General features: G+C 39.6%; 1 protein-coding gene across 2 annotated transcripts in view; it reads right to left on the bottom strand.

The window, feature by feature from the left end:
* Positions 1–7,926: 7,926 nt before the first annotated feature.
* Positions 7,927–19,148, bottom strand: part of TBK1 (TANK binding kinase 1) — a 51,989-nt gene continuing 40,767 nt past the window's right edge. Inside the window, exons 13-21 of one of the 2 annotated variants that reach the window (XM_047865195.1) lie at positions 18,813–18,891; positions 18,097–18,218; positions 17,919–17,995; positions 17,043–17,082; positions 16,431–16,532; positions 16,229–16,325; positions 15,251–15,357; positions 14,963–15,034; positions 7,927–8,634 (exon numbers count right to left, since the gene is read on the bottom strand). In XM_047865195.1, the coding sequence (XP_047721151.1) occupies positions 8,583–8,634; positions 14,963–15,034; positions 15,251–15,357; positions 16,229–16,325; positions 16,431–16,532; positions 17,043–17,082; positions 17,919–17,995; positions 18,097–18,218; positions 18,813–18,891 (748 nt within the window). In that variant the 3' untranslated portion in view covers positions 7,927–8,582. Of the gene's footprint in view, positions 8,635–13,928; positions 14,018–14,962; positions 15,035–15,250; positions 15,358–16,228; positions 16,326–16,430; positions 16,533–17,042; positions 17,083–17,918; positions 17,996–18,096; positions 18,219–18,812; positions 18,892–19,148 lie in introns of those variants that run through there. The other variant, XM_047865194.1, reaches the window with a different exon arrangement.

The following is a 19,148-nucleotide window of genomic DNA, read 5'->3' as shown; positions in this document are numbered from 1 at the left end:
AGAATCAGAGGTCTTTAGTATAAAAGACCCCCCTGGGGCCCCTCCTTCACTGTGATTCATCTCACACCTTCTTACGTATGGAGAGTCTAGATCTTGTATTTGTTTAAAAAAAGAGCATGCATGCATTTGGTGTGGAAGCTCCTTAAATAGGATTTTACATAAAGTCTCAGGTATCGGTAATCAAACAGCGATATGCTGTTTGATTTCAAGAATCCTTCCTCCTTTTTTGCTCTCTTCAGCAACTATTCAGCTCTTCGTCTATATTACCGTATCTTAGGGTCATGGCATTACGAAGCTGGAAAACTGGAAGGAGTCTTTGAGATCGAGTCCAATCCATACATCTTGCAGATGAGAAATCGTGCATCAGGGAGGTCGAGTGACTTGCTCAGGGCCGCAGCAGCAGCAGCAGGAGCAAGGTCTGACGCCCAGGTCCCCAGCTCTTCCCTTCCGAGCCCTGCTCCTGAGCTCGGTAGTTTCCACTTATAGCTGAGGTTTCTCAACTGGATTAGAAATGGCTCCAGGCCACTGACTGTGGATTTCCTCACATGCCCCTCCCTGTTCTTTCCCTTCCAGACCGTACATTAGTGAGGTGCTTACGACATGTACTGAGTTCAGATTTGTTGACTTTCTACACTTCTTCCTAGTTCATGCTTTGGTGTAATTTACTGCTTTCTAAGGTGGGGAGACGGAGAAGAAATAAAGGAGAGTTAGCCAATGTGACCTGGTGATAAAGCTACTACTTGAAGGCTCTCACTTATTGGTACTAAAAGATCTATCAGGGGTGCCTGGGTGGCTCAGTTGGTTAAGTGACGGACTCTTGATTTTGGCTCAGGTCATGATGTCACAGTTCGTGGGTTCGAGCCCTTCCTCAGGCTGCGAGCTGATAGTGCGGAGGCTGCTTGGGTTTCTCTCTCCCTGTCTCTCTGCCCCTCCTCTGCTCACTCTCTGTCTCTCTCAAAATAAACTTAAGAAAAATAAAATTAAAAAATCAATCATTTGTCTTGCCTTGCCTTGAGACCATTTAAGTTTTCATACTGAGTTGGTTAGGAACCCTTGGCTTATTTCTGTGGCACCTTTAGAGTATAAGATATCAATAAGTGACAGAAAGAGTATAATCCTGAAGAGGTGACCTGATGTTAAGCAATCTTTTGTAGGTGGCCACAATCCATCAGTCTACATAAAAGGTTGGAGGAAATATCCCAGGGATTAGCTTATTTCTAAGAGTCAATTCATTCTTTTTTTTTTTTTTTTTAAGTTTTTTGATTTATCTTGAGAGAGAGCACGAGTGCACAAGTAGGGGAGGAACAGAGAGAGAAGGTGAGAGAGAGAATCCAAAGCAGACTCCGCACTGTCAGTGCAGAGCCTGATGTGGGGCTTGAACCCACGAAGATCAGATATGTGCGAGATCATGACCTGAGCTAAAATCAAGAGTCGGACACTTAACCAACTGAGCCACCCAGGCGCCCCATGAGTCAATTCGTTCTTAATTCATCTAACTCAGATCCCACAGGGCTGTATTCATGTCAATTCAATAGGACAAACAGTTATTAAACTGCTCAGTACACAAAATAGTGTTTTAAGTATCAGAGACAGGATAGAAGATAATTCTTGCTTTTAAGGAGATGTAATTCTGTAAGGCATATATTTAAATAATCTCCTTAGGATGGGGTAATATCTCATCAAAAGGCTGTATTTTATCAGATCATAAGTAAAATGATTTCTGGATACAGGCTATTCATCTCCAAACTAAACAGGATAGTAGCGAGTTCTGCTTTGGAAATAAATAACCAAGCTTCCCAAGGATAGATGACCCACTAATGAAGGCTATCTGTAAAATATGCTGTGAGGGTTTATATGTTCACATTCTCTGATGCGCACACCCCATAGCACTGTGGTGCAGAAATTAGGAGTGCTGGGTCAATAATTATAATGTAGGATAAACTTCTGGTTCTTCCCATGTAATAGTTTTGGAAGGTGAAGTTACTTAACCTTTTGGAGGTAATTTACTCATCTTTAAAATGAAGGGATTGGAGGGATGCCTGGCTGGCTCAGTCAGAAGAGCATGGGACTCTTGACGTCAGGGTCGTGAGTCTGAGCTCCACATTCGGTATAGAGATCACTTAAAATAAATAAAATTAAAAAATAAAATAAAATGAGAGGATTGGAGAAGATGATTTTTCTAAGTTCCCTGGGGCTCTGACATCCAAATTATGCTGTTCCATATCTGAAGGATGATATATATATATATATATAAACAAACAGAGGGACTTTTAACTTATTTTGACAGTAAAAGAGAATAAAATCTTAATTCAAGGGAAAATACATGCTTGAAATGTACGAGGCCTTACATTTTGTAAGTTTCTTAATCAGATACCTTCCTTCGTGATTATAGATCACAGTCATTTCTGGTTTTGGTTTTTATTTTAGAGAGAGAGCAAGCGCGAGCAGGGGAGAGGAGGAGAGGGAGGGGGAGGGAAAGGGACAGAGAGAGAGAGAAAGAAAGAATCTTAAGCAGGCTCCACAATTAGCACAGAGCCGGACAAGAGGCTTGATCCCATGACTCTGGGATCATAACCTGAGCAGAAATCAAGAGTCAGACACTTAAACAACCAAGCCAGCCAGGTGCCCTGTCATTTGTTTTCGTTAAAAGAAGATGTGGGGGCACCTGGCTGGTTCAGTGGGTACAGCACGCAACTCTTGATCTAGTGGTGGTGAGTTCAAGCCCCATGTTGGATGTAGAGCTTACTTGGAAAAAAAAAAAAAAATAAGAGAAGATCTGCTTCTAGATCATCGACTGTATCATCAGATTCTGTTTGATAATCTACCAGGGAAGGGGAAAATGTTAAGTACTCATATAAGACACAGAACTATATGGGCATCAAAGAACACGTGATCACAACTGTAATCCTGTTGCAGGATGGAACCTGATAAAGAGAGTTTGCTTACCTTGCTCTAGGTGCTGTGCTGGACCCTCCTCCTGCCCCAGAGGACAAAGGTGAAAGCCAGCTCCGGCTTCAGACACCAGACCAGGACCCCTTCCTTACTCCCTTCATTCCCTACCTCCTCCTCTGACCCTTTAAAAAAATTTTTTTTGTTTTGTTTTGTTTTTACATTTATTTATTTTTGAGAGACAGAGCATGAGCAGGGGAGGGGCAGAGAGAGACACACACACAAAATCAGAATCAGGCTCCAGGCTCCGAGCTGTCAGCACAGAGCCCAACGTGGGGCTCGAACCCACAAACCATGGGATCGTGACCTGAGCCAAAGTCAGACGCTTAACCGACTGAGCCACCCAGGCGCCCCACGACCCTTTTAAACTCCGGTCAGGCAGGGCTGAATAGAAAATGCAGAGTTTTATGGGGCACCTGGGTGGCTCAGTCGGTTGAGCATCCGACTTTGGCTCAGGTCATGATCTCGTGTCTGTGAGTTCGAGCCCTGTGTTGGGCTCTGTGCTGACAGCTCAGAGCCTGGAGCCTGCTTCACATTCTGCGTCTCCCTCTCTCTCTGCCCCTCCCTCTCTCTCTCTCTCTCTCAAAAATAAATAAACATTAAAAAAAATAAAGAAAATGCAGAGCTTTATGTGGTAGTGTATTTAAAGTGTTTTAAAATCTCACATCAATACCTGGCTATAAAACAAAAACAAAACCCAAAACCTGACTAAAATATGCTGCAGAAACTGACCCAAACCAAAGAAATATAAAGTCCATTGACCTTTTTAGTTTTCTAGGAAAAGGAGAAACTCAGTCATTTAATCATTCTTTTCTGTTTGTTCCGAAGGATTTTAATTCTACAAGCAAATTAAAGTTCATTGAAAATAAAAACTATTTTTGTTACTTTTTTTAAAAGCTAAACATTCTCCACCTTTCTCTAGAAAACTTTTCTGAACTTACATGCCTATGAAGCATAAAATTGGAATTACAGAAATGTTCATGGTTTTTAATCTCTCACCTTCAAATTGCTTTCATTTTCTCTGTTTTTCCTCAAATGACCATGTTAAACAATGCCTTAAGAGCTTTGTTTTTTTTCTCCATAGTTGAGGGAGGCCCCACACTACTAACAGAAAAAAAGTATCTGTAATGAAGCATTAGCTTGAGAAAACTTACCTCTACCTTGGCTCCAGACCAACTTGGATTTCCGATTCTTTGAGCAGGTCAGTGATTTGGGGAACCAGTAAAAGAGCCGGGCTATTCTTCTGAAGGTCTTGTTGAAGTCACTTCTTATGGCCATAGCTAGAACTATGCATGTTCCAGAATGACTCCCTACAGAGAGCATGGATGAGGAAAACACAGGAACACCCACATATGACACTTTGGCTGTGAACTCTATTCCAGCCAATATGTCTGGGGACCACCTGTTAGCCCTAAATCCCCTTCCCCTGTCATTCCTTTGGTTTGTCCTTTAGACCTTAGCCCTCATAACTAGAAACTGTATTAATAGATGTTCTTTCTAAAGAAAGAGTTTTAAGCTTCAGAAACTCTAAGCTATTGTAACACTTGGTAATTTTTAAGCACAGACTCCCTACACCCTCCCGCCCCTCCCCCTTCATAAGAAGTTACATTCACAGAGGAACAAAGTACCCGGTATCCACTAAACTCAGCATCCGGGGGAATCTCAGCGGCAATCTGTGGGACTTGGTGGTGATTAACAAGCTGCCTCCCAAAGCAATAGCCTAGGTCATGTTTGCTTGTACGAATTAAAAAATGTTTTATTTTGTACAAACTGAAATTTTTTTCCAGTGAAAAAACGGTATGTGTTTTAAACTGGGGCAGGAATGGATCCCAGGAAAAAAAGTTTGACGGATCCTTACAAGCCAAGAAATGTGTAAAAGATTTTTTTCCAGGGTCCTATTTTAGAACTTAGCCCTTTGTTGAATCTCTCTCTAGACCTTTCCCCTTATTGCATATTAGCTCAGCAGACACCAGTGTCTAGCTGTCTATCAAGCAACTGGCACTGATGTTCCCGTCATCACACCTGAAGACACCAGTCTAACCACTGGTCCTTGTGCCTTCTGTTTATACGGAAAGAAACTTATCAGTTTGCTTAGTCCCCAAACATCCTGATGTAACGTATAGGCTGTGTTTGTTTGTTTTTAATGTTTATTCATTTTTGAGAGGGAGAGAGGGACAGAGTGTGAGCAGGGGACGGGAAGGGAGGGAGGGGGAGACACAGAACTTGACGCAGGCTCCCAGCTCTGCACTGTCAGCACAGAGCCCGATGCAGGCCTGAACTCCCAAACCATGAGATCATGACCTGAGCCAAAGTCAGACGCTCAACCGACTGAGCCACACCAAGGCGCCCCTGGGGTATGCTTTTATACATCACACTACATTTCTGGTGCTGACTTATACTCTAAGTAACCCAAATGCTATTACCAACTTTTATTTCCAGGTCGGTGTCTTTGTTTTCTATCCCATTTTCAGTATTCCTTAGGAATGTGGATTTTGAGTGCTTCTCTAGGTGACAAGTGGGGAGGAAGTCCAACTAAAAACAACAGTGTAAGACTTTTGCAGGTTCTTCAGTTTTTTTGTTTTTGAAGTAATCTCTACTCCCAACATAGGGCTTGAACTCACGACCCCAAGATCAAGATTTGCACGCTCTTCCAACTGAGCCAGCCAGGCGCCCCAACTTTAGTCTTCTTAAAAGTGGGATGTAGGGTGGTGGATCCAGCTAAAACAAGAGTTTTACAACTTCTTTATATTTTCAACACTTCTCAGTTTTAAACATTTGAGTAAATTTCCCTCAGCACCTCCTGAAAGACAAAGCATAATGCGTAATAGGCACTTCTGAGTGGAGTGAAATCAGAAATAAAAGGTTAGTCCTGATTGTGACTGTGCTTCTGAAAGGAGAACAGACTTTTTTTTTTTTTTTTTAACATTTATTCATTTTTGTGAGAGAGAAAGAGAGAAAGAGAAAGAGAGAGAGACAAAGTGCCAGCAGGGGAGGGGCAGAGAAAGAGGGAGATACCGAATCCAAATCTGAAGCAGGCTCCAGGCTCTGAGCTGTCAGCACAGAGCCTGATAAGGGGCTCGAACTCACGAACTGTGAGATCATGATCTCACAGTTAAGTCGACACTTAACCCACTGAGCCACCCAGGCGCCCCAGGAGAATAGATTTTTGATATTTCAGTGGAGATTGTTTATTCCTACTGATAGTGCCTTTAATTCCAAACAACTTACTTATTTTTAGCATAGAACGCGAAAGTGAACCTATTCACTCAGAAACCTCTCTCTCAAAAACAAACAAACAAAAACAGGAAAACAAGAAAAATCCAAGATTATTATAATTTCTTTCTGGTTAATTTACTGATAACTATATTTTAAAGAAGAATTTTGAGGAAAAGATCTTTTGTATCTAAGAAGAGGCACCCTGCTTGACAAAGTGTAAGGAGGTCTATAAGCCACTAATACAGTATTTGGTAGTTTCCAAAATAATTGAACCTGGAACTCCAGAAGATGTTATGGGATTATTTTTCACATCTCTTCCCTAACCACTAATTCCTTTTTGATTTACTCAAAAATATCTTTTTTCCCATATGCTTTACATTCACTTATTTCATTTTTATTTCTTCTGGTGTTAGAACTATAACCTGAGGCGCCTGGGTGGCTCAGTCAGTTAAACGTCCAACTCTTGATTTAGGCTCAAGTCACATGTCACGATTTGTGAGATCAAGCCCCACCTTGGGATCTGCACTAACAGCACAGAGCTGCTTGGGATTCTCTCTCTCCATCTCTCTCTCTGTTCCTTCCCAGCCTTTTCTCTCTCTCTCAAAAAAAATAAACATTAAAATAATAAAAAAAAAAGAACTATAACTTATGTGAAAAACTAAATCCACTAACTATATACCGTTTTTATATCATTAATCCCTACCATTTGAAAATATATCCTAATATGGAAAAAAGGCTACTAGACTGGAGATGCAACTTATTAGGTTATTATTAGGTTAGCAGAGTAGCATCACCATGTATTTATTAACTTAAAATGTTCTGAAAGAGGGTTATATTTTTGAAGGCAAAATATTAAAAAGCAAGAATGCTTGGTTTCCATGTTGGTGTAATGGGGAATAAAACCTTAACTCTTGACCAATATTAACACGGAATGGATTTGCTCTTAACAATACAGCTCCTAAAATTTCAGTCCCCGCAGCAAGAGTTTGTTTATTGGAGACCTTTTCCAGAGGTGCTGAAAACTAAATCTGCAAATGTATTAAGGAATCACATAACCTGGTGTTCAGTGATATGCAGATTTAAAAATGATACAATTAAATACATGTGTGTCAGATAGTCGGATGGAAAATTCAAATCAAGAGGGATTTAACAGATAGCCCCTCCCCCCCACAAACTCTAAACCCGGACAGGTGGTTGACAGAGACCATTTACCTACTTGTGCATGTATGTCTAGAATGCATACAGATGATGCTTAAAATTCTCCACTACGATAATGCATTGCGATTTCAAATTAAGTCCTAATCCATTTTCAGTTTTCCAATGCTCATGGGAGTCGAATTTATTCAGTCTTTGGGACGTGGTATCTTTGTGATACGCAGGTTGTGTACATGCACACTTCAATAATCTGGTAAATCAGAAACCACAACCAACACCACACCCTTGTTGGAGAAATAATTCCTTGCTAAACATACTGGGTAGATTTTTCAAAGAGAATGTTCCGTTTAGATTTGTATACATTTATGGGAGAACTTATACTAAACTTGGAATCAGACTTAGAAGAGAAACAAAACTGTCCATATATCCAACAGTCTGAGAATAACTTACCATCACCATCGATATTCTTTCTTTCAAAAGACACCTTTTGTTTCTCAAACTGTTGTACACAGAAAAATACAAATTCTTTACATTAAAATTGAGAAATTTATTGATATTTTTTCATGATGGAGTAAGCAGAATTAAATTAAACAAGAAATATACAGCTTGAAACAGTGGAAATAACCCTAAAATTTTTATGACAGTCATACACTTATGGCCAAAATAAAATGAATAGTTTTTAATAATTAAATCACTTTAAAAATTTTGCTCAATAATTTATCTGAAATTAAAGAGACGTGAGGATAACTGGGATCTGGGCACCTTGTAAAATGAAATAATGTCACTTTATCCTTCCCCCAAAATTGTGATCCTAGTAAAACAGTGGTTTGGTTCTGCTCTTCGCCCAGAGAAGCCACTTCTCCATCCTATCACTTACAAACCCGTCAACTATCAGTCTTTTCTGATTTGTAAGGATGACAATTTTGGTTCCATTTAAAAAATGCTTCCAGTAGGCAGGCGGAGAAACAACCCAGTTAGCCTTACTCCAGTATTTCAACATATCAGTCATGGCTTTCTTCTAGTGCTCACTGAGGTCAAATGTCCTCATATAATTATAAATGTTAAAAGGTAAAATTACATCTTAACAGCAGCCAAAAATTTATATATTTTCTTGTGTATTTACAATATTGTACATATTTACATGACCACATCAAATACTGAATTGTAGAAATAAGAGACCACTTATAGAGGCACTCATTTAATGAATGTCTCAGCATTATTTTCTTGTGCAAACTAAGACTGTTCTCGAACTTCCCAGAAAGCTAAAGACAGTCAACATTGCGAAGGCCGCCATCCATGGTTAAAGAGCCAAACCTAAAACACAAAAGAAAACAGGAAATCTCAGAAGATTCATTTAGTTGGCCTGCAACATTTTAAAGAGTATATAGGGTACTTTTCAGATGAATAAACTGCTATTTAAGAGTTTAAGCAACTGGGGCGCCTGGGTGGCTCAGTCGGTTAAGCAGCCGACTTCGGCTCAGGTCATGATCTCACGGTCCGTGAGTTCGAGCCCCGCGTCGGGCTCTGTGCTGACAGCTCAGAGCCTGGATGGAGCCTGTTTCAGATTCTGTGTCTCCCTCTCTCTGACCCTCCCCTGTTCATGCTCTGTCTCTCCCTGTCTCAAAAATAAGTAAAACGTTAAAAAAAAAGTTAAAAAAAAAAAAAAAGTTCAAGCAACTATGATGTACCCAATTTTTACTGAAACACGGTGGTATTATTATAAATATGTGAAAAAATACCAATCAGTGGCTTGGGAGACTTCTTAGGAGAAAAGGCTGAGTGATGTGATCTAGAAAGTATTAGAAACAATTGGACAACTTCCTTTTGGTGGGGTGGGATTTAGAAAAGCGAAGATAAGGAGTTGGGAGTAGGTGTGACATACTTAACGGAGAGTAAATTATGTAAAGTTAAGTAAAGCGACCTTGCTACAATGGAATGTTATTTTGGGGACTAGTGGGAAATGAAGGTGAGTGAATAGGCTGGCCAGAGGATTACATCCTGTGATTTCAAGTATGAATTTAGATTTGACCTTTTAGGTAAGAAGAGTTTAGGAATTGTTGGGCCAAAGGAGTGGCATGGCATGATTAGACCTTTGGCTGTACTAGCCCATGACAGATGGGAAAGGCCTGGGCTTAGGAAGATAGATAATAGGTTATCACCACAGCTCACATGTGAGGAGGAAAGGGGGCCTGATGAGGCTGAGAGGGGGAAAATGGAAACATTTTGAAGGAAGATCACCCAACTAATGAAAGGCAATAAAAAACAGTGTCTAAAATGACGTATGTTCACAGAAGCAGAGGGAAAGGTGGTTCCTTTGAATAGAATCAGGAAATAGGAGGGGAAACTGAGCTGGGAAGGGTGATATTATGTGATTTTTAGATATGAAAGAAATAAAGTGATAATGAGATACCCATGTGGAGACAGTGCTCAAGACCCGGATTCCATTATTAGTTCTGGCACTAATCCGTACATAGTCCTTTAACATTTAAGTTACGATTATACCATGTCATATCAACCATATTGTTACATAAACTTGCAAGTAAAACGGGAAAGTGACTTATGGGACTTGCTTTGGGCAGTGGGGATTCTATGTCATACGACATAAGAAAGTGAGTATAAAAGCTTGTTAAAAGCATTACTTAATAGTCTCTTCTCCTTGCTGATATTTAGCTAAGGTTGTAAAGAAACTAAATTGGGCACTAAAAAAAAAAAAAAATTACTATGTAATTGCTATAAATTAATACAAAAAAGATTTTAAAACCAACAGGCAATTCACACACACATATAAATTTGAATAAACAGGGGCGCCTGGGTGGCTCAGTTGGTTAAGCGTCCAACTCTTGGTTTGGGCTCAGGTCATGATCTCACAGTTCATGAGTTTGAGCCCTGAGTCAGGCTCAGTGCTGCTGGCGTGGAGCCTGCTTGGGATTCTATCTGCCCCCACCCCACATGCTCTCTCTCTCTAATATATAACCTTAAAAAAAAAAAAAAAGTGGGGCGCCTGGGTGGCTCAGTCGGTTAAGCGTCCGACTTCGGCTCAGGTCATGATCTCACGGTCCGTGAGTTTGAGCCCCACGTCGGGCTCTGTGCTGACAGCTCAGAGCCTGGAGCCTGTTTCGGATTCTGTGTCTCCCTCTCTCTGACCCTCCCCCATTCATGCTCTGTCACTCTCTCTCTCAAAAATAAATAAACGTTAGGGGCGCCTGGGTGGCGCAGTCGGTTGAGCGTCCGACTTCAGCCAGGTCACGATCTCGCGGTCCGGGAGTTCGAGCCCCGCGTCGGGCTCTGGGCTGATGATGGCTCAGAGCCTGGAGCCTCTTTCCGATTCTGTGTCTCCCTCTCTCTCTGCCCCTCCCCCGTTCATGCTCTGTCTCTCTCTGTCCCAAAAATAAATAAACGTTGGAAAAAAATAAAAAATAAAAAATAAAAAATAAATAAATAAATAAATAAATAAACGTTAAAAAAATTAAAAAAAGAAAAGAAAAGAAAAGAAAAGAAAAAATTGGGGTGCCTGGGTGGCTCGGTTGGTTGAACGTCCAACTCTTGATTTCGGTTCAAGTCATGATCTCAGTTTCCCGAGTTCGAGCCCCATGTCAGGCTCAGCTCTGACAGTGCAGAGCATGCCTGGGTTCCTCTCTCTCCCTCTCTCCCACATGCATTCTATCTCTCTCAAAATAATAAAAAAAAAATAAAGAAAAAATAAAAAATTAATACTTATAAAAATTTAAATGTGATGCCCTCTGACCCAGCAATTCCACATCTAGAAACATCTAGAAATTGATCCCTCAAATATTCTTTATTTTACTTAAACTAAAAATAAAATTTTTTAAATGTTTTTATTTATTTGAGAGAGATACAGACAGAGTACAAGCTGGAGAGGGGCAGAGAGAGAGGGAGACACAGAATCTGAAGCAGGCTCCAGGCTCTGAGCTGTCAGCACAGAGCCTGATGTGGGGCTCAAACTTGTGAACTACGAGATCATGGCCTGAGCCGAAGTCTGATGCTCAACTGACTGAGCCGCCTAGGCACCCCTATTTAAACAATTTTTATTTATTTATTTTTTAAACTTTATATATTTATTTTGGGAGAGACAGAGAGAGTGTGAATGGGGAAGGGGCAAAGAGAGAGAGAGACAGACAGAGAATCCCAAGCAGGTTCCGCACCATCAGTGCAGAACCCACGAACCGTGAGATCGTGATCTGAGCTGAAACCAAGAGTTGGACACTTCATTAACTGGGCCACCCAGGTACCCCAAACAGTTTTTTTTAATATTTGTTTTTGAGAGAGAGAATGTGAGCAGGGGAGAAGCAGAGAGAGAGGGAGACAGTTGTGAAGCAGGCTCCACACTGTCAGCACAGAGCCCGAGGAGGGGCTTGAATCCACAAACTGCGAGATCATGAGTTGAGCTAACGTCAGATGCTCAACCGACTGAACCACCCAGGTGCCCCTAAACAATTTTTTTTACCAAAATTTATCTATTTTGAGAGAGTGAGCAAGCAGGGGAGGGTCAGAGAGAGGGAGAAAGAGAATCCCAAGCAGGCTCCTCACCGTCAGCACCGAGTCTGATGTGGGGCTTGAACGCACAAACTGCAAGATCATGACCCAAGCCGAAACCAAGAGTCAGACGTTCAAGTGACTGAGGCACTCCAATCTCTCAAATATTCTTACACAAGTACATGAAGGTATACATACAAATAAGTTCACTGAAGCATGGTTTATAATTGTGAAAAATTAACACAACTTAAATGCCCAAGAAATAGGACAGCCAAATAGATACGGCAGAGCCATACACTAGTCTATTAGGCAGCTGCTGAAAATGAGAAAAAAGAAGTGCCTGACTAGCTCAGAGCATGCAACTCTTGATCTTGGGGTTTTGAGTTTGAGCCCTACATTGGGTGTAGAGATTACTTAAAAATAAAATCTTTAAATGGGGGTGCCTGGATGGCTCAGTTGGTTAAGCATCTGACTCTTGATTTTGGCTCAGGTCATGATCTCAGGGTTGTGGGACTGAGCCCCACATCAGGCCCTGTGCTGAGCATGGAGCCCGCTTAAGATTCTCTCTCCCTCTCCCTCTGTCCCCCCTCTGCTTGCTCTCCCTCGCTCTCTAAAAAAGAAAGAAAGATGGGGCGCCTGGGTGGCGCAGTCGGTTAAGCGTCCGACATCAGCCAGGTCACGATCTCGTGGTCCGTGAGTTCAAGCCCCGCGTCAGGCTCTGGGCTGGTGGCTCAGAGCCTGGAGCCTGTTTCCGATTCTGTGTCTCCCTCTCTCTGCCCCTCCCCCGTTCATGCTCTGTCTCTCTCTGTCCCAAAAATAAATAAACGTTGAAAAAAAAAAATTTAAAAAAAAAAAGAAAGAAATAAAGAAAGAGAGAGAGAGAGAGAGAGAGAGAGAAAGAAAGAAAGAAAGAAAGAAAGAAAGAAAATGAGAAAAAGTAGAGCTATATATATGGACATGAAAAAGTACCGGTGATATAGTCTTAGATGAAAAAAGACTAAACCAGTATGAACAGAATGATCCCATTCACATAAAACGTACATGCACAACAAACTGTTAATAGTAATTACTTCTGCAGGGATGGAAGGGGATCATGAGAAAAGGCAGGTAGAGCCTTTCATTTCCAAATTTTTACAATCATATATTGTAGGAAATCTTTATAGAATGTATTCTAAAAACTAATTCATTGAGAAAAAATTGATAGCTAAGTGAAATTAGTCAGAGAAAGACAAAAATCATATGACTTCACTCATATGAGGCCTTTAAGAGACAAAACAGATGAACATAAGGGAAGGGAAACAAAAATAATATAATAAAACGGAGGGGGACAAAATGAAGAGACTCATAAATATGGAGAACAAACTGAGGGCTGCTGGAAGGGTTGTGGGAGGGAGGATGGGCTAAATGGGTAAGGGGCATTAAGAAATTTACTCCTGAAATCATTGCTTCACTATATACTAATTTGGATGTAAATTAAAAAAAATAAAAAATAAAGTTAAATTATAAAAAATAAAATAAATATATATATGTATAAAAAGAAAGAAAAAATTGATAATACTACAGAAGTGAATAGGTCACCTGGCTGGCTCAGTGGGTAGAGCGTGCAACTTGACCCCAGGGTTTTGGGTTTAAACCCCACATAGGGTGTAGAGATTACTCAAAAAAAAAACAAACAAACAAACAAAAAAAAAACCCAAAAAACTTAAAAAAAACACACCAAAAAACAAGTGTCAGGGCATCTGGGTGGCTCAGTCAAAGTTGAGCGTCCAGATCCTGATTTCGGCTCAGGCTGTGATCCCAGGGTCATGGGATCAAGCCCTGCATTGGGCTCTGGGCTGAGTGTGGAGCTGCTTAAGATTTTCTCTCTCTTTCTCTCTCTTCTCTCCCCCTACTTGTGCTCTAAAATAAAAAATTAAAAAAAAAAAAAGAAATGTCAAATAACTTTCTGCACATAGCTAAAAAATCATGTGACTTTCTGACAATCTTTCCAAACTACAGGAAACTTTCTTTGGTCCTTTTATTTGCGAGAATAGTTCCAGGGGGGATAAGACTGTATGAGGAAATAGGAGGCTAGATTCCAGCTCCAGCTCACCTCTTAGGGTGTGAACTTCAGTACCTGTGAAACATGGATAGAGACTGTCTGCTCAGCTACTGTATGAGGCTGGAATGCATGCTGAGCAAGCTTACGCAGTGTGAAAGTGCCCTGCAAGCATATAAAACGTCACACAAGTGTGAAGTACTTTTATTAGTATGCTGGGAATTAGAGAACATATCGATAAGCACATAAGGGTTTCAAAGAGAAGGGTTCTTACTAGAAAGCCAAATATTCCTTAACTTCCCTGAGGAACTGGGAGGAGGAAAAAGCATTCAAAAGTGGGTTTACTGGCTCTGGGTGTTTTCCAACTCTCTCTCTCCCTGATCTATGAGGATTTTTTTTTTTTTAAGTTTTATTTAAGTAATCTCTTCACCCGGTGTCAGGCTCAAACTTACAACCCTGAGATCAAGAGTCACATGCTCTAAGCCAGCCAGGCAGGTGCCTCTTATAAGCCATTCTGATTCCAAAATTTAAACTTATGATTCTAATGAGAAAATGCATGAAAAATAATGTGCAAAAGATTTTCATTTTCACAAACTGACTCAAATAAGCAAATAATTCTATTAACCAGTGCTTCTATAAAATGGAATCAATCACAGTTGACTTGTCTTTATCCAACCAACCTCAAGCACATTACAGGGCACCACGGAAATCACAGAACATAAGGGTTCTTGACTTGATATCTATCCTTTTCCCACTACTTAACCTACTACTACAGACAGACAGGTACAAGTTTAGATCTATATGTGCTCTAGTGCACAGAAAACCACAGGGCAGAGGAGCACCTGGGTGGCTCAGGCGGTTGAGTGTCCGACTTCGGCTCAGGTCATAAACTTATGGTTTATGAGTTCGAGCCCTGCGCCTGGCTGTGTGCTGACAGCTAGGAGCCTGGAGCCTGCTTCTGATTCTGTGTTCCCTCTCTCTCTCTGCCCCTCCCCTGCTCATGTTCCCTCTCTCTCTCTCTCTCTCTCTCAAAAATAAACAAACATAAAAACATTTAAAAAAAAAAAAGAGAGAAAAATCACAGAGCAGAATGGCATTTCCATTACTCACCTTTCTAAAATATGATTATTTTCAGCAAGTTCTTTCACCACTCCTTCCATCTCTTCCTTTAATTTCTTCATACTATACAAACAAAATAAGAATGTCTCTGTTCAAAAAAGTATGCAAATGTTTTAGAATTACACCATGTTTTAGTTCTCTTGACTGAAGTAAGCCATTAAATACATTAGTAAGTATAGTCACCACAAACACCAAAAATTTCAAAATAAAAGAGCAAGATCACAAACTGAAATAAAAATGAACAGAAACATAATAGTTACCAAATAATAAATTTCTTACCCAAGAGTCATTTCCACTAATGTATTAGAACATGGATAAATTGGGGTCATGGTATGTTTGATTCCACTGGAGGCTGCAAACATTTTTTGAGGCAAAGTTTCTTGTAACTAAAACATCGAAAAAAATTCACATCAATCACTGAACGAAGTACAAACTACAGATCTTACATCAAATGTTCCAGGTTTATTAAGCCCTTTATAGCTTTTAAATTTTAATTTCAAAACCATGAATGATACAGTACTTAAATGAATACTCTAAGAAAATATTCTCTTTTGAAAAAAAATTTTTTTAATGTTTTATTTATTTTGGAAAGAGAGGGAGACAGAGTGCGAGTGGGGGAGGGGCAGAGAGAGAGGGAGACACAGAATCCGAAGCAGGCTCCAGGCTGTGAGCTGTCAGCACAGAGCCAGATATGGGGCTTGAACTCACCAACTGTGAGACCATGACCTGAGCCCAAGTCTGATACTTAACCGGCTGAGCCACCCAGGAGCCCCTAAAGAAAACTTTTCTTATAGATAAAAGAATGTTCTAACATATGCTTTAAAATTTTTTTAAAAATATTTTATCATATGCTTTTAGGGGTGCCTGGGTGGCTTAGTCAGTTAAGTGTCTGACTTAGGCTCAGGTCATGATCTCACAGTTTGTGCGTTCGAGCCCCGCGTCAGGCTCTGTGCTGACAGCTTTGGATTCTGTATCTCCCTCTCTCTCTACCCCTCCCCAACTAGTGCTCTGTCTCTATCTCTCAAAAATAAATAAATGTAAAAAAAAATTTTTAATATTTTATCATATGCTTTTAATCGTAAGACATCTAAGTTCTGAAAACTTGGCTCAAACACATATTACAAATGGGTAAACAGAACTGAATATAAGGCAATTTATGTCCTATTTCTCCCTTTTCAATCATTTCAAACTGAGAAGAAATACATTTTTTTTCCTAGTAGGAAAAAGATGTTTTCTAGATACTTTTCATAGTCATACCTCATTTGTATAATCTTGATACTTCGACACTTCTTCTTCAATATCAAAACACTGATTAGTTAGTGATAATAACTGTTTCCTAAGATGAAGCATCTTTCTGAAAACCAAAAAGAATCAATAAGCAGTCTAATATCAATATTACTTAAAAAATACAACATTCACTGAATTGTACATTGTGCAGTCAACCACAAAGCTTACTTACCTCATCCATTCTTCTGACTTATCCAAAAATGCCTCATATTTTTTAACACATTCGTCTGTAAAATGGGTCATAGCTTTTGTTGCATGGTAATACAGTTTTTGCCTATAATTTAGAAATAATCGTAGGTTTAAACCAATGTCACGATTTCTGCTTCAAATATTAAAAACTTTTCAAACATATAAAACTTACGTTTCTTAATAATGACTGTTATGGCTTTAGAATATTTATAGTAGAAAGCCAAAGGTTTCTAAAATCGACATTAAAGCAGCAGGAAGCAAAAGAGAAGGTTCATAAAGGAGAATGGTCACAAATACTTATTCAATGAAGTCAAGGTAAGAAAGTGGTTAAGCCTGGCCTTGTCTATGTTCTTCCTTATTTGTCCTTCTGCAATCAGAGCATGTGAAGCAGAAGACCACCTCCTTATTCTCCCTTCTCTTCAACCTCTCAATCAGGGACCAGACACATGGACCTCAAATATGTACATACACAGTAACCATTCTGTAAAGCTAAGATGAAAATGTATTTTTCATTGTAATTAATTTCAATTTTAAGAGGAATTATATTAATAACATAACCCTGAAAACAATTGTTAAACATAATATGGACACTTACTTATCAAATTTGTGGATCTGTTCTTCATTATAAGCTAGTCCTACAAATAAGAAATATTGCTTCTGTAAATGTAGAATCACAGAGTCATGCAAAAGTTTTTATCTTTTGAAATTATGACTTCAAAAAGGGCAAGAGGGTTTTCTTTTTAAGATTTTATCTTTAAGAAATCTCTACACCCAATGCAAGATCAAGAGTTGTATATTCCACTGACTAAGCCAGCCAGGCACCCCAAAAAGGCAGTTTAGAGTAGATGTCACAAACTCATGACTCATGGCTTAGATATGTAGCCCAATGCTTTCATTTGATCTATACAGTGTCAACATCAAAAAAAAGAAAAAAAATGAACTGCCAACATTTAAAATCAGGACATTTTATTCCTTAAAAAAAAAAAAAAGATTTATTTATTTATGTGATCTCTATACCCGACGTGGGGCTTAAACCCATGACCCCAAGATTGAGAGTCACACACTCCACCAACTGAGCCAGCCAGGTGTCCCCAGGGTTTTTAATAAAATCTGTACTTCCAGCTTCCCTTGAGAACAGGAAGACTGGGCAATGAATCTGGTGAATCTGAGTAGTGGCTCTCCTCTTTAGACGGGGTACTTCCTCTCCTGTCCTCCTGTCTCCAGTGGCCAATCATTTTCTTTTCTATGACTGGCCTCTAGAGATTTTGGGGTTCAGGACCCCCGATTTAAAATTTTCAAAAGATTGTTTTTAGGAATAATTTTTAGTATATTCAACCTCTTTCCCAACAGAATCAAGTCTCTGAAATAAATAACTTAAGGAACCACCCTCAGAAATATACCAAATGAATTCAATTGAATTACAACTAGTAGAATTGATTCATTAGATTAACAAATGGCAAATTTTACTCACTACGTTCTGCTTTGTCTTTTTTGAACTGATAGTAAATCTCTGTGATGCAATTTAGCAGGACTTGTAGCTTTTCTACACTATATAAGAAAAAAAAAATCCAAGTAAATTATATAAGTCAATGTGAAAAAGGACATTTAAGAATAAGAGCAGAAACTACCAATAAAGTTATATAACCTACTGTCTATCTTTTGGATGAGTGCCTTCTTGATGGGCCCACATGTCTGCCAACAATCCACCTGGAGATAATCTGCTTTCGATATCCTGAAGACTGGTTTCTATCGTTCCCTGAGAACTGGAAAGCTAAATAAAACCAGTGGGTTCAGATGCAGATCAGCAAAATACAGAAACAATAATCAGAATGCCATGAGATCATGACCCGAGCCAAGGCAGGCTGCTCAACTGACTGAGCCACCCAGGTGCCCTGCCCCCGCTTTTTAAGAATAATGTTTATTTATTTGAGACAGAGAGAGCAAGCGATCAAGTGAGCTGGGGAAGGGAATAGAGAGAGAGAGGGAGAGAGAATCCCAAGCAGGCTCCACACTGTCAGGGTGAACTCATGAACAAGATCGTGAGCTGAGCTGAAATCAAGAGCTAGACGCTTAACGACTTAAGCCACCCAGGCGCCCTGAGCATTATGGATTTTAAAGGGAGACTTGAGAGAGACTTTAGAGAGAAAAGGACTGAAAGCAAAGCAGGCACTTGGAAACATCATGAAGAACTTCATGTCAGTAAGGGAATTTAAATATTGTAAATAGTTCCTAAAGATGGGAAAAGGCTACCCCTTCTCTGGAAATCCTTTAGGTATATCATCTTTCTGGGAAAGCTGAGATCTAATCTGACTAGCAAAGGAATAGGTTATGAGCCAATGACTGTCATAATTGTGTAAATACTCACTCTCAACAATTTGGTGTGTATGTCTGAAATTTCACCTAACTCTGCTGCTTCTAGGTTGATCTTCATCAACTTTTCGTATCTGTATGAAAACAAGCATGGAAAAATTCAATGAGCATAATGAATATACAGATTTTTGAATATAAAGATTTTAAAAGATGTTTTATAAATTATACCTGAGTTTTTATTATCGTAACTATTTAAGAATAAAATATTGAATGCAAAGCCTACAAGCAACAGATTCCAAGAAAACTTGATGTCTCTGTAAAGAAGGAATTTTATATACTCCTACTTATAAATTTTTATACAAAATATAAAAGACAACTTAATTTCCAACAG

This window comes from Prionailurus viverrinus, chromosome B4, assembly GCF_022837055.1.
Source record: "Prionailurus viverrinus isolate Anna chromosome B4, UM_Priviv_1.0, whole genome shotgun sequence".
Lineage (NCBI taxonomy): Eukaryota > Metazoa > Chordata > Mammalia > Carnivora > Felidae > Prionailurus > Prionailurus viverrinus.
Note: the sequence above shows the minus strand (reverse complement) of the source record. Positions and strands in the feature narration are given on the sequence as shown.